General features: G+C 56.2%; 6 protein-coding genes across 7 annotated transcripts; 4 read left to right on the top strand and 2 right to left on the bottom strand.

Moving 5' to 3' along the window:
- Positions 1 to 652: 652 nt before the first annotated feature.
- H310_07150 lies at positions 653 to 3,572 on the bottom strand. 2 transcript variants are annotated; one of them, XM_008872479.1, is made up of 7 exons: positions 3,371 to 3,572; positions 3,220 to 3,322; positions 3,081 to 3,162; positions 2,783 to 3,025; positions 2,710 to 2,726; positions 2,422 to 2,641; positions 653 to 2,370 (listed from the first exon to the last, which is right to left on the bottom strand). In XM_008872479.1, exons 1-7 carry the CDS (start codon positions 3,509 to 3,511, stop codon positions 2,184 to 2,186), a joined length of 993 nt encoding a protein of 330 aa, XP_008870701.1. In that variant the 5' UTR covers positions 3,512 to 3,572; the 3' UTR covers positions 653 to 2,183. The 2 variants fall into 2 exon arrangements, with proteins under 2 accessions (XP_008870701.1, XP_008870702.1); XM_008872480.1 differs by having other exon boundaries at positions 3,081 to 3,129.
- Positions 701 to 2,164, top strand: H310_07151 (hypothetical protein; the record flags this gene model as incomplete). Its single annotated transcript, XM_008872481.1, has 1 exon — positions 701 to 2,164. The coding sequence occupies one exon, from the start codon at positions 701 to 703 to the stop codon at positions 2,162 to 2,164; it is 1,464 nt and encodes a 487-aa protein (XP_008870703.1).
- Positions 3,573 to 3,690: 118 nt separating the features above from the next.
- Positions 3,691 to 6,978, top strand: H310_07149 (hypothetical protein). Its single transcript, XM_008872478.1, has 10 exons — positions 3,691 to 3,983; positions 4,035 to 4,125; positions 4,177 to 4,298; positions 4,354 to 4,546; positions 4,602 to 4,631; positions 4,687 to 4,809; positions 4,867 to 4,992; positions 5,061 to 5,755; positions 5,810 to 6,026; positions 6,080 to 6,978. The coding sequence occupies exons 1-10, from the start codon at positions 3,706 to 3,708 to the stop codon at positions 6,920 to 6,922; spliced, it is 2,718 nt and encodes a 905-aa protein (XP_008870700.1). The 5' UTR covers positions 3,691 to 3,705; the 3' UTR covers positions 6,923 to 6,978.
- H310_07148 (hypothetical protein) lies at positions 6,940 to 7,425 on the bottom strand. Its single transcript, XM_008872477.1, has 2 exons — positions 7,245 to 7,425; positions 6,940 to 7,169 (listed from the first exon to the last, which is right to left on the bottom strand). Exons 1-2 carry the CDS (start codon positions 7,392 to 7,394, stop codon positions 6,987 to 6,989), a joined length of 333 nt encoding a protein of 110 aa, XP_008870699.1. The 5' UTR covers positions 7,395 to 7,425; the 3' UTR covers positions 6,940 to 6,986.
- A 224-nt stretch (positions 7,426 to 7,649) lies between these two features.
- Positions 7,650 to 9,992, top strand: H310_07147 (hypothetical protein). Its single transcript, XM_008872476.1, has one exon. It carries the CDS (start codon positions 7,676 to 7,678, stop codon positions 9,881 to 9,883), a length of 2,208 nt encoding a protein of 735 aa, XP_008870698.1. The 5' UTR covers positions 7,650 to 7,675; the 3' UTR covers positions 9,884 to 9,992.
- A 1,114-nt stretch (positions 9,993 to 11,106) lies between these two features.
- Positions 11,107 to 12,735, top strand: H310_07146 (hypothetical protein). The gene has a single exon (XM_008872475.1). It carries the CDS (start codon positions 11,269 to 11,271, stop codon positions 12,634 to 12,636), a length of 1,368 nt encoding a protein of 455 aa, XP_008870697.1. The 5' UTR covers positions 11,107 to 11,268; the 3' UTR covers positions 12,637 to 12,735.
- Positions 12,736 to 12,767: the final 32 nt, after the last annotated feature.

Raw genomic sequence — 12,767 nt, 5'->3', positions numbered from 1 at the left:
GGCGCCTGACACCCGCGTCGTACGCTTCGTGCAAGGTGTACAGACCGCCTAGCCTCAGCAGGACCGAGGCTTGTGGGGCATGGTATTTAAAGGGTTCATTCAACCTTCGCATCTCTTTCGCGTGAAAGCACTGGCATGGAAGCGGAGTACAATTGAATGATCTCTGAACTGATCTCCGAACCTGCAAGTGCCAGTCAATCCGCTGTGACACGGCGAACTGCTGCCACCGCATCTCATACCGTGTTACGACGTCGTGGCTGGATGATCACGATAAGTTGCAACGGCATGGAAACGTGAGGCCAGTAGCGCGTTCTACAGTGGATGGATTTCCGTCGTTCGTTCGTTCACGTGCGAATTGACAAACACCGTGCCATTGACAATACGATACATCCGGATAAAATCGTTGGGTTGAAGCCACCAGGCGCCACGAACGAAGACTTGACGAACGAGTTGGCGCACGCCAAGGCGGTCCTGCCACATCCTGCAAGACAAGCTCGAGCGATAGAGCCTTGTGCGACAAACCACTGCAGTAAACCACCGACGGATGCCACCAAGGCGTCGTTCCCTTCCCAATGATGCCGCTGGTCAGTTACAGAGTTGTGCGAGGCAAACTATAAAAAGGTGTCATGAAACCGAGCGCTTAACTGCCCAAGTCAGCTCAACTGCACAGCCTTGGCGTCGGCGCGGTGCATGGTCAACTATGTACTCGCTGCAAGTCAAGTCGAGGCTGAGCAACAGTAGCAGCTCCAGCAACGGGTCCAAGTCGATCCAACTCGAGGGGACGTCCGGACGTCACGACGAGTCGTCCGTCCATTACGACAACGACGATGACTTGTTGGAGGACGAGGAAAACTACCATGACTCGGGCCGACCGCTGACGCCGCAGTCGTGGGTCCAAAAGATAGGATCTGCTATGTTTCAAAAGATCAAGATTGCCCCCAGCACCGAGTCCCCCGTGATTGTGGTCAAGCCAGCCCCACCCGTACAAGCAACATCACCGGCGTCGCAGTATTCGTCCACTCGTTCGACTCCCACTCCACCCCGCCCCTCGAAATTCCAACTCCAAATTGACACAGATCCCGTCGTCGAGACAAGGATAGCCATGCCCTCCGCATCTGCCTTCGACGAGCCAGCAGGTGCTCCATCACATCCGCGGGGGTCGTTTGGACAACACCCCATCGACTTCATTAAAGTGTACTGCAGCCCGAAACGACAGAACCAATCTCCAAAGATTCAGCCGCAGCGGAATACCCCGGCTGCCTCCACGCCCCCCCGTCGAGCTGATGTCAAGCCCTCCGTTAGCCAACACGATCATGATGACGACCTCGATGTGTCTCCCTCAAAACGCCCTGAAGTCCGGGGAGACGTCGTTCCCGTGCTCCAGAGTTTCTTTGCCCGCCCAATGCCTTCCAAAGACAGGAAGACGTCGGTCCACACAATCGACAAGATGATTCACCGTCAGGAACAGTACAAGCGAGACTTGGCACGCCAAGACCAGCTCCGCGCGTCTGCCGCGTTGTCAGCCCACAACCGCACCGCCCAACCAAACGATGACACAGCGCAATGCAAGCGGGAAGTGCTTCGAAAGCATGCGCGATCTCTCAAGCGGCAGCGGATGGCCGACATTGCTGCCGCCAAGCAAATACTGCAAACACGGGACGAACAAAATCGACGGTATTTTAGAGACGCTCGCGAATCATGGGAAGGCGCATTTGAGGACGAGGTAGCGGCGCTCGCGGGGGCGTTTGCCAAGGCAAGTTGCCGCCACGCGAACGACCTCCGGCCAATGACGACGGCGGGTCTTGTCGTCCCAGAAGCGCAAAGTCAAGTCGAACGGGACAAAGTGCTGCTCCAGCAACGGGCTCAGACGGCTCCAACCAAGCAAGTCCAGGTGACTTACAACCACACGAGGTCTGCGTCACCCGTGGTGGAAACCACCGAAGAAGGCGACGACTCGAGTCCAGGCACGTCCCACCAAGCACAAGAGGTGGGTTGTGCCAGCGGCTACGACTGGCTCGAGCGATCGCATGCAGTGGAAATGACAGGTCCGGACCAAGACATTGATGGGAGGATGTGCCACGGCAAACGAGACAGACTTGATGGAGAGGCTGGAACAGTATTCGACATCTCTCGACCAGCGATGAACGACACCACGCCAGGATAGACCAAAATCATAATAGAGGTTAGACCACATGAATGTCTTCCTTCGGCAGCACATGCTTCTCGACCGACCATCCGCCTTGCAGTTTTTCCGTGCGAACGGATTCGCCTGCGGGTAAGAACACGTCCATTTCTGTCGACAACGTGTCGTTCGAGCAATGGACTTCAAGTTCTTCTAATGCATATCCGAGCAGCTGCTCCTTAATCGACCTACGTAATGCGGGAATATCGTGAGCACGAGAGCCTGCGCGCACGTCGTACTCGGGGAACGAGATGTTGACGGGAAGCAGCCAGTGGAGGGAAGGTTTGCTGGAGGATCCGCCAAACACTTCGCGGACGCCAAGGTTTTCACTTGTTTCACCCTTCAGCCGATCGATTTGGGTCGTGCCAGTCGTGATGACGCTGTACTGATCGCACATCATGCACATGGTGAAGAGTCCAAACAACACGGCCTCCATGCACAGACACACGACGTGCATCACTACAACCAAGGGGGACATTCCAATATGAGTTGATCCGAGTACTGGATATGCATCGGGATCGACGTACGGCCGTTGCTGGCACACCTGTGGAACGAACAAAGTGAGGTGGTGTCGGCACGACAAAACGAGTCACGTCGTACGTGTCGTCGATGCAATGAGCATAGCGGGTAAACACCAGGCTGAGCGCGTAGATGGCCAGAACGAAGACGTAGAAGATGAAGAGCAAAAAGAACTTGTGGTTGCCCAACCCAACGCAGTTGTTCACCCATGGGCAGTGGTGATCCATCTTGATGACACACCGCTCGCAAATGCTGCAATGATGGGCTCTTGCCGGCTTGAAGATTTTGCAACGCCGACATGTGCGAAATCGCTGCTCCTCCAGCCTGGTGAATGCGGTCGTGAAAACACATCGACTTCGACCAAGGTCGGTTGCAGTACCTGTTGATCTCTTCCTTTGTCGCGTGCTTCAAGGCCACTGGTATGGCGTCTTCAGGAACAGACCCCGGGTCAGTCAACATGGCTGCGTTACCAAGGGATGGGTTGATTCAGTAAGGAGGGCAGTTCATGATGGAACTACCTTTTCCATGGGAAACGAGGGCCAAGAAGCATACTGTCGTGAACAAGCATATGTGGAGAAGGCCGAAGAAGCCTAGTCCCATCCAAGGGTAGATGACAACCCCCTGCGCAACGTATGAGCCCAGGTCAAGTCACGTGCCATCCGCACTTACGACGACAACGTATTCGGCATACAGAACGAGGAACCAGGATATCACCGCGCAAACGATGCCACATGCATCCCAGTTGCACCACACTTTGGCTCGGAAGCTCGTGCCGCATTCATTTCCGTGCTTTTTCCGGTCGCTCGCCATGCTGACACCGACCGCCGCGTTCGCTGTGCGACGGAACAAATCCAGCAAGGGACCGAGAGTTCCTCGAAAGTGCGGCTCGTATAAGTATGACACTACTTTAACTGGATTGGCTGTTTTCATCAACTATAACGGAGTATGATTGGTTAAAAATGAAATTCCATGTTCATATTCAACTCCCCCAACGATCATCAACCATGGCGTCCGAGCCAGCCTGGGCGTGCGTGGCATCGTCGGCATTTCCTCTCGTATACTCGTACAGCAAGGAGCTGACGCTGGGAGGTCAGAGCAGTCGTAATTTGGAGAAAGACCACAGCAAGCTCATCCAAGCGCTCGAGCAGCAACTCAAGGTGAAGGGACGTAGTGCCGCCAACAAAGCCGAGACACTGTTCTTTTACAGCCATTTCCCGTTTCTGACGTCCATGGAGCTTGACTTGGTACTGCTGCGGTTGTCGGAACAGTTTTGTGCATCAACGTATGGAGCCTTCGCATGGTTCTCGTCACTGATCGCGCGTGATTCTCTTAGGTCGTCGACGAGTTTCCGCGTGGCCATTCTGGCGCTCATTCGACGCCTTCAAGTCCATTTCCCGGGCAAATCGATCACCGACCCTAGCAAAGTACTTCTATCGCTTGAGTTTGTCAACCATTCCATCACGTAAATCATGTAGATTACGACCCCCTTTGCGCAGCTCGTTGCTCAGCACGACCTAGTGGAGACACGCATCCTCACGTTGCAAGTGCTTGCCATTCTCGCTCCTTTTGCCCGCGATGACCAGACCGTTCATAGCTCGTAATTTCCGTTCATGGGTGATTGTGGTGTCACTTCGAGTTGTCCATCCGTGTAGAGTACTCAACGCAATCGACACCACAGAAGAGGCGGAAGCAGCGGCGGCCGTCAACACGGCACTGGCATTGCTTCCTCACTCACCTTCGTTTCAACATCTTGCAGCGCAAAAGTTCTTGTCGGCGCCTCTTGAGCTTCACGTTTTACCTCTCTTGCCACTATTGTGTGACTCGGTTCCTGAGGTCGCCCAACAGGTTCGTCATTCGCCCGTTATCCATCTCCATGTCACCCGAACGATGGTTGGGATAGCAATACGCCAAGTGCCACGAATTCCTCGACGTACGCCACACCTCCATGCTGTGCAATTCTCTGATGTGTAACATGGTCTACGCAGCGTGGCATCTTCGTCAATGACAGTGGCACGGTCGAATTCGCCAGCGCCCGGTGGTCGGCCCCAATTTTACTCACCATGACTCGACTGGCCTCCCTTGGGCCACCCTGTCTTCTCGAGAGTTTGGTACATTTCGAGCTTCTTATGCCAAAATGGTCGTCCGTGGTTCACACGCTGCATTAGACTTCGCTGTTTCGTTCGATCTTGGTGACACCAAACAATGCGTCGCTTCAGCGCATCGCACTGCGCTGCTGCGTCCTCCTCATCCGCCCATCCACGTCGCCGCACACTTTGGATGACCTTCTCCACGTACGTCGTATGATTTTCAGTGGAACTGGATGGCAAGCTTTCCGCTAACAGCAGTTCCATCTTGGCAGCTGGTCACAGACAGCATCTTTCCCCATGCTGGGTCGAATGACGTGGACATCGACATTCTCTTGTTCCTTGAACGCTATACTCAACACCGGGCGCTCCCTGCGGACTTGAACCTTCCCCGAGCCGTGGTTGCTCGGCAGGCGGTACCGCATGCAACTCCAATTTTTGCGCGAGTCTTGCACAATCACGCCTGCCACGAACTAAAGAATGAGGGTGCTTCGTCCCTCGCCGTTGAATGTCTCGCGCAGCTGCTGTGGACAGCATCGCCCAAGATACAATCTGCAGTCATCCACTCGTTGGAAAGCCTCGCGGCGATGCATCCAGTCGTGGCCACTCATTTGACTTCACGCCTTGCCCAGACCTTGCTCGGCAACAACACAGTGGATGGCTCAACGGGTCGGTTGTGGGTGCTGCTGTCGCACTTGACTACAATTTGCCCGCTGCCTGACGAGTTTGCGACGGCCATCGTCGCCGCACTCCCATCGAAATGGATTACGGCGTCGAAGACGGCACTCGCGATGGCTGTCACGCTCCTGCGCTGCGGCTACACGGACGAATTCAAGCAACACTCTGGAATCCTTCCACCCGTCCCGTCATTTGAGGCGTACGAAGTCGCCCGAGAATGCATCCTCCATGGTGCGTTTGAAGTTGCAGCCGAAGTTCTTGCTGAGTTGACGCCTCAGTGCACTTCGGAGAGGTAGATTGTGACGCAGTTGAGCGATAGACATATTCTGACATCATTCGTGCATAGAACGGGACATTGGATGGCTGGACTGCATGCATGGACAACGGCGGAAGCTCTCTTTATCTCCCAGCCGTCCATTGTGCCACCGAATGGCCTGGTTCAGCTGCAGTCGGCGCTCACATCACTCCAAGCCGCAGCCACGTCGACGATGCCTTTCGTAGCCCCCCAAGCGTTCTTGACCTACCGTATTGGATTCTTTGCGACGCTAAATAACCTTTTCCAGGTTCGGTCGTGCAAGGAAGCTGAGTGAACTGACGAAGGACGCGGGATCTGTAGATGCTGTTTCAAGTTCAAATCGCAGGACTCGGGTCAGTCAAACGATTAGCTGACATCGCCGCTCAGTTTGCGTCGCACAGCGCGACTGTGATTTCGATTGGCAACGCAGCATGGAACCACGGCGATCTGCATCTCCTCGCTGCCCATGCACACCTGTGCCATGTGCTCCATGACACAATCCATCGCTTCTTGTTGGAACCATCCAACACCGCGATGACTGTACGCCCGTGGCCAGGAAGGACAGTGGATTCCCCCAGGGCTCCCTTCACCCCCCTCTGGCACTTTTGCAAGGGTTTGGACGCAGAATTGCCTCAAGTGTCCGTGTCATCCTCGATTCAGGATGCTGCTGCTCTCGTCGTCGACCTCGGACGCGCAGCCCTCGCTCTGCCATGCGCGATTCCAAGACAGCTCTTCCGCACGACATCCGTGCATGTGCCCAGCGACGTTCAGATTGTGTCGCCTGCCCTCAAGGTGATGAGCCGCAGTGTCATTGGCGTAGCCACCCACTCGAGCTGCCATGGCCACCTCCACGTCACATTGGACTTGCACCACGCTCGACAGGACAGTCCACTCAAGAACTACTCGAGCCGATCATGGCAACTGGTGTTTGAAGGCAAGATGGACAACGGGGTCGAGTTTACCACCTCCGTCGGGTATGCTGACGGCGTGATGGGGGGTGGTCGATGGCAAGGCACTCTTCCGCTCCACTTAAACGCCGGGGGATTTGGCGCCCAAGGCACGTCGAGTGCTCTCACCGGCCGCCTCTGGCTCGTTGACGAGACAAACTACGAGCGGTGGCTGGTCGCCGACCGGGCGCTCGAACGCACAGTTGTCGTTTACTAATATGCCATCCTTGGAATTGACAGAATGAACTGGCGCTTTGCGCGACGTTGTGGTTGTATTTCGATTAGTCAGAGTACTTGATGATCAAAAAGATGGTCGTGAGTAGCACCACCAAGCTGATGATGGTTGCCAGGACAGGGTACGAGTGCTTGCGTTCAACGACTTTGACGTGCGTCTTCTTCGACTCGACGGCGTTCGAGATGGCGAGAAACCACTTGCGTTGCCGTGGATCCTGGCTCGCCCACACCTGTCAACGAGCGAGCTCCTGAGTGAAGCTGGTCCGGTACTCATCGTTGGTGATGATCATCCCGAGGGTGTGTACCTCGTGTACACGGTTGGAATAGGAGAAGACGCTTTCATGGCGCTGTGTAGATGGATCCCAGCGATACACAGCTGGAGAGTTTGCACGAGCTTCTTGCGCTGGGAACGAGAGCAGTAGCACGAGGAAGATAGCTGCAAGTCGCCCGATCATCGTGGTGATGATTGCGAGTTTGGAATTCCACGACTCCCAATTGTCCTATTCTTAGCGTGCATGCAGGCTCGACCAGAGATTTGCTTAAGGTATTTTTGCGGTCATGCGGAGAATATTGCAGCTTTATCCGACTGTTCTAGCGGTAAATATCTTAACTAAGTATGCGACGTGGATTATGCGACCGGATTATACTTTTGTTTTGTATCGGGTCCACCATGATATGATCAACGAGCCGTCGTGCACCTCCCATTCCATCTCGGCGGCGTGCGTAATTCGTCTGCATGAGCAAGCCGCAGAAGAAGCCGCTTCAGCCATGGGCCGAGCAAATGATCGAGGCGTTCCACTTGGCCCCTCTGGATGATGATGAATACTTTGTGCAGTGGGAGACGGGTCGTCTGGGGGTCAATATCTCGGAGGACAAGGAGTCCGAACTCCCATATGTGTCAAAGATCACAGATGCAAACTCTCCCTTGGCGGCAGCCATGGAAGTTGGGGACTACCTTCTTTGCGTCAACGAACTCCGTGCGGAAGAAAACTCATTCAACAACTTTCTTCGCCTCCTCACGACGAAGCAGAAGCCGGTCTTGCTTCGCTTCCGCCGAGGTACGCATGCGAGTCGAAGTCGTATCCTTGCAAACCACGACGCAAAGTACCCAGCTCCAACTTCGTCATCCCTACAACGAAGACCTTCTAAAGACGATCAGCAGCTACCATCATCCTCCTCGCTTCGACCCATCTCGACCTCCGATAACGCTGCCAGCAATACCACGACCTCCCGTCTGTCGAGTCGACTATCGCCTTCGCTCCCATCAGCATCCACCATTGCGTCCATGTTCACTCGAGCGACTTCGGTACATCAAGGAGAAGCCACATCGCCGCCAGTGCCGCCCCAAGCCACTATTCCCCTCGTCGAACGGCGCCGAGCAACATCTATTCCCGAGAACAGGACATCACTGCCACCGCCCCCACGTCCCTCGGCAGCTTCCACCCCGTCACCCCCCTCCTCGTCTACTTCGACTGCTTTCCCAAGGAATCCCATCTCAACTTCGTTATCGTCTTCATCCTCGGACGACCCTGGCGCGTTCGTATTCTCATGGGTCGATGGCCCCCTGGGCGTTTACTTTGGGGAGGACGAAAACACACAACTTCCCATCGTCACGCGGACTCTGCCACACGCGTCGCCTCTCATTACGGCCAACGTTCAGGTGGGCGACACGCTCGTGTCGGCGAACGGCCTGCTCTCTCGGGACCATCCATTTGGAGAATTTTTTGCGGCGTTGCAAAAGATGTCGAAACCGATTCAACTCGTCTTTGCACCGTCCACGGCACCAGAATCGGATGACGAGAGTACTAGCGGTCGCCACAGCCCCACCCACTCCGATGACGTTATCGTGCGCGATCCCGTCGACCACGAGGCACACCGTCCACGTCCTCCTCCACCACCACGGTCCCCCGCAAGTCGCGTCGATCTCGGCAGCAAGGAACATGCGGCAAAGGGCGATGACCGCGAGTCCAAGAGTCCTGCGGCTGCTGTGTCGCCCGAGCAAGTCCTTCAGTACCCGCCACCATCCCCCAAAGCGGAATGCTCCAGTGGCGACGTCTCGTCACCCGCGGCGTCTGTAGCCGTCGCAGCTCCCGTGCCAGTGCCGGACGAGCGCCCCTACATGTCGGACGACGACGACGATGTCAAAGCTGCGCTATTGCATGGCCATTCCAATCCTGCGCACGCTTCTCGCGACGATGACGATGACGACGACGATGGAAACGTCATCACGGACGTGGATCTGGATCTCGAGCCTGCCGACGATGACGAGGATGACGACGCTGCAGACGCTGTGATGCCCACACTCGAGTTTATCAAAGGAGCCCCGCCGTCAACGTCCAAGCGCCAAGGCAGGGACAGCCCCACCCAAACGTCGTCCACGACGCCGCTCGCGCGCCCGACGACCCCTCTATCGTCTACTGCGAGTGGTGCCAGCAACAGCTCGAGCGGTAACAACGAGCGAACAGGCGGGTCGCGCCGCGGTCGAAGCGGGGGCAAGTCCAAGCGCAACTTCACCACACTCGCTCGCCTACCTCGCGTGAACGAGTTGGAAGAACAGACGATCGCCCTTGTGGAACCCAACAGCGTCAACATGAAACTCACGGTGCGTGGGCGACTCAAGAGCCAGCGCGTGTCCAAGGCAGACACACCCGACAGCTCCATGTACCTGATCAAGTGGAAGGAGAATCGAAGCATCGGCGTGCAGTTGCGCGAATGCCGCCTCGCCAAGGGCGTGTACCCGATGGTCGTGTTGGTGTGCCGGGAGGCGTGCTGCGAGTCGCTGCGGCACGTTCAGATCGGCGACCTCCTCGTCGAAATCAACGGCCGTGACACGGCCATGATGAGTGTCAAGAAAACGATCGCATTCGTCAAGACGTGCACGAAAACGGCGCTGCTCAAGTTCAAGCGCGGTCCTGGCATCTCCGTGTCCCGAGTCAGTGCCTAGTCGACAAGTATAAGGCAATCGACCAACGCCTTTCAATCGATGTGCTGTCTTCAAAGGACGATGCGTCGACGTGTTGTAGCTAGCCGCACGTCAGGGGACAACTGCGTCCCGTCCAGGTCACATGGGCTCTAGTCGTCGTTGCCGTTCGTCGAGTCTCCCCGGCCGCCACTCGGCTTCCCAGTTCATGTCGAGTTGCTGCAGAAAGATTATCATCTACGAAACAAACCTACACTTGGAGCTGGAAACACCGTCATGTAAACGCGGCATTGCCTCCCACCGGCAAAGCTCAGACGTGACAAGAGCGTTTTGTCGCGAATGCTTGACACGGCTCATGCTACAACCGTATTGCATGGATGCGCCGGACGAAATCGTTTGGTTGAAGTTGCTTGGGATGTCGACTTGTTGTGGTCGGGTCGTGCCGAATATATGCATTCGCAGCAGCGACACGATGCATGGGGGTGCGCGCCCCTCTCATGACGCAAATATTCGGCATGACAAGGGATTCTGCAATGGGTGCCCCCGCACGGGGGGAGGGGCGTGAACAGTCAAATCGAGTCGGGGGCTTCATCGACAACGCAGGTTCGTTCCCCTCCGCCATTTCCCGAGCGCCACGACAGGATCGATGGACACCCATGCCCTTGTCAGGCAGACACCTGCCTCGACATGGAGTCTACAACGCTGTTTCGTCGACCAAAGCCGGATTTCGCCACGCCCTCCTGTTTGTCTCATGCAACCGATGGTTCTCACGCCCCCGCTCATATTATTTTGGACTGCAAAACGGCAACTTGACCGTTGCGTCTTATGTGTAGTGACTTTTCGATGGTGGAAGTGGACAAACGCGTCAAAATATACTACTGTATATGCCATCATTGGACAATTGGTTCGGAACACAAATACGCATAGTAGTCACGCCATCTTCTTGGTGGCCTTTCGATCCACTGAGAAGATGTCGCTTCTTGTTCACTCGCTACGATGCGGGTAGATATGGCCGCATGATCGTGAATGGGAGGAAGCGGGCAGCGGGGCACAGAGGAACGGGTCTTGCTGGGGACTCTGTCTTGGACACCCCCCCTCCAGCCGTTGTCGATAGAGCCCGGCTGGAGGTTAAAGCACATGGACTTTTTTGATGTAATCATGATTCCGGGCGGGTGCGAAGTTGAAGCCACCCCGTTTCGCAAGCGTTGCGTTGCCAGGCGGCAGATCCACATATCTTGACAAATCTATGGTCCCCCCCCATGTGGGGGTCATTGCGCCGCCCAGCGACCGCGACTAGCGCCGCTTGAACCAGCGCACCAGCAGGCAGACGGCGGCATCCAGGAACAGGCTTATCCCATGGAGTACCCTATTCCATTGGGCCATTCACGGATTCACCTCGTTCGTTCAACATGCCTGTCGAGTACATCGAAGCGACGACGCCCGTCGCCGTGAAAGAGCTCGACATGCTCGACAAAATTGACGACAACGAGTCGGAAGAGATACCGCAAACTGTCCTGGATGAACTCCGTTCCAAGTACAACTGGATCTACTATGCGTTCTACTTTTTGGACGGCGCCGTCATGTGGGCGTACTACTCGTGCCTGTCGGCACAGGACTTTTACGCGGGCAAGTACCCGTCGGTCAAGTTTTCGTTCTTGACGACCATGTTCTTGACGTGGCCGCTCAGTTTGGGGTACCTCGTCCAGATGTGGGGCGGGCTCGACCACGCGCTGGGCCACCGCCTGCGCATGCGCATCGGGTTCCTCGCCATTGCTGCGGCCAGTGTCGTGATCATTGTGCACGACTGGTTCAACTTGACCGAGACAACCGGCGCGTACTTGTGCTTGGCCATGTTTGCCGTCGCGGGCGCGGCGCACTCGTTGAGTGAGCCCGTGCTCTACATTATTGCCGGGCTCTTCCCCGACGAGAAGTTTACGAACGCTGTCCAGATCGGCGACTCGATGGCGGGCTGCGTCAACGTCGTCGCGGCCACTGTCATTCGCCTCGTGGTTGGCGGGTACAAGAGCGAAGCAGGATCCACCGCCGTCAACGTGAGCTTCTACTTGTTCATGGGCCTCTTGGTCGTAGTCTGCTTCCTCGCGATTTACATCCACGAAAAGATGACGTCGATACCGGCGGTCAAGTACTTGCTCGACCGCGCCGAACGCGACCACCAGAAGAAGGCGCTCGTGTCGTTGCCGGAGCTCTGGTCCAACTACGTTCGCGTGGCCAAGACGGTTGCGCTCCCCATGGCGGCGCAGTACATGATGTTCTTCTGCACGCTTGCGCTTTTCCCGGGCATCGGGTGCACGTCCAGCGACCACGTGATCGACCCCAAGACTGACTACTCGATCGCGTGGTATTGCTCGCCTGGCATCATTGCGTCCTTCAGCTTTGGTGACTTGGCGGGACGGTACTTGTGCAATATCAAGGCGATCTGGAGCTTCTTCAACGCCAAGTCGATGTTTGTCATCTCGCTGGCGCGGTGGGTGTGGCTGCCGCTCTTCTTGATGGGCCTGTACGCGTCGCCGCTGTACGCGTTCGCGAACGCCCCGACGCTCGGTCTGTTCTGGCAGATCATCATGTACTTTTTATTTGGCGTGACTGGGGGTGTGTTTGCCACGATCACCATCGGCATGGCACCGTTGATGGTGCCGCAGGCGGATCGCCAAGCTGCGTCCGCGTTGATGGTCATGGCGCTGTACTTGGGCTTGAGCACAGGCTCGACGTTCGGGTACTCGATCGGCCACAACCACTACTTCCACGTCGGCTTGTAGACGAACCGCGTCAAGCGCTCGTCAGGTTGGACGAAACGAAGCTCGTTAGTTAGGTTGTCAGTGTAATATTGTGAATGTGCATCCCCAGGTTTCCCTCGAGATTGGTTCTACCGGCCGCAAACTGATATTTT

The sequence above is a fragment of the Aphanomyces invadans genome (genome assembly GCF_000520115.1).
Source record: "Aphanomyces invadans strain NJM9701 unplaced genomic scaffold supercont1.13, whole genome shotgun sequence".
Classification (NCBI taxonomy): Eukaryota; Oomycota; class Saprolegniomycetes; order Saprolegniales; family Verrucalvaceae; genus Aphanomyces; species Aphanomyces invadans.
This window is presented reverse-complemented; position numbering and strand designations above follow the sequence as displayed.

Coding starts and splice junctions, on each gene's coding strand:
- H310_07150 (XM_008872479.1), bottom strand. CDS start 3,511: ATGGCGAGCGACCGGAAAAAGCACGGAAATGAATGCGGCACGAGCTTC. Junction 3,163..3,219: donor CCTCGTTTCCCATGGAAAAG/GTAGTTCCATCA, acceptor TTGGTAACGCAG/CCATGTTGACTGACCCGGGG. Junction 3,026..3,080: donor ACAAAGGAAGAGATCAACAG/GTACTGCAACCG, acceptor CGCATTCACCAG/GCTGGAGGAGCAGCGATTTC.
- H310_07149 (XM_008872478.1), top strand. CDS start 3,706: ATGGCGTCCGAGCCAGCCTGGGCGTGCGTGGCATCGTCGGCATTTCCT. Junction 3,984..4,034: donor GAACAGTTTTGTGCATCAAC/GTATGGAGCCTT, acceptor TGATTCTCTTAG/GTCGTCGACGAGTTTCCGCG. Junction 4,299..4,353: donor GACCAGACCGTTCATAGCTC/GTAATTTCCGTT, acceptor CCATCCGTGTAG/AGTACTCAACGCAATCGACA.
- H310_07148 (XM_008872477.1), bottom strand. CDS start 7,394: ATGATCGGGCGACTTGCAGCTATCTTCCTCGTGCTACTGCTCTCGTTC. Junction 7,170..7,244: donor ATTCCAACCGTGTACACGAG/GTACACACCCTC, acceptor GCTCGTTGACAG/GTGTGGGCGAGCCAGGATCC.
- H310_07147 (XM_008872476.1), top strand. CDS start 7,676: ATGAGCAAGCCGCAGAAGAAGCCGCTTCAGCCATGGGCCGAGCAAATG.
- H310_07146 (XM_008872475.1), top strand. CDS start 11,269: ATGCCTGTCGAGTACATCGAAGCGACGACGCCCGTCGCCGTGAAAGAG.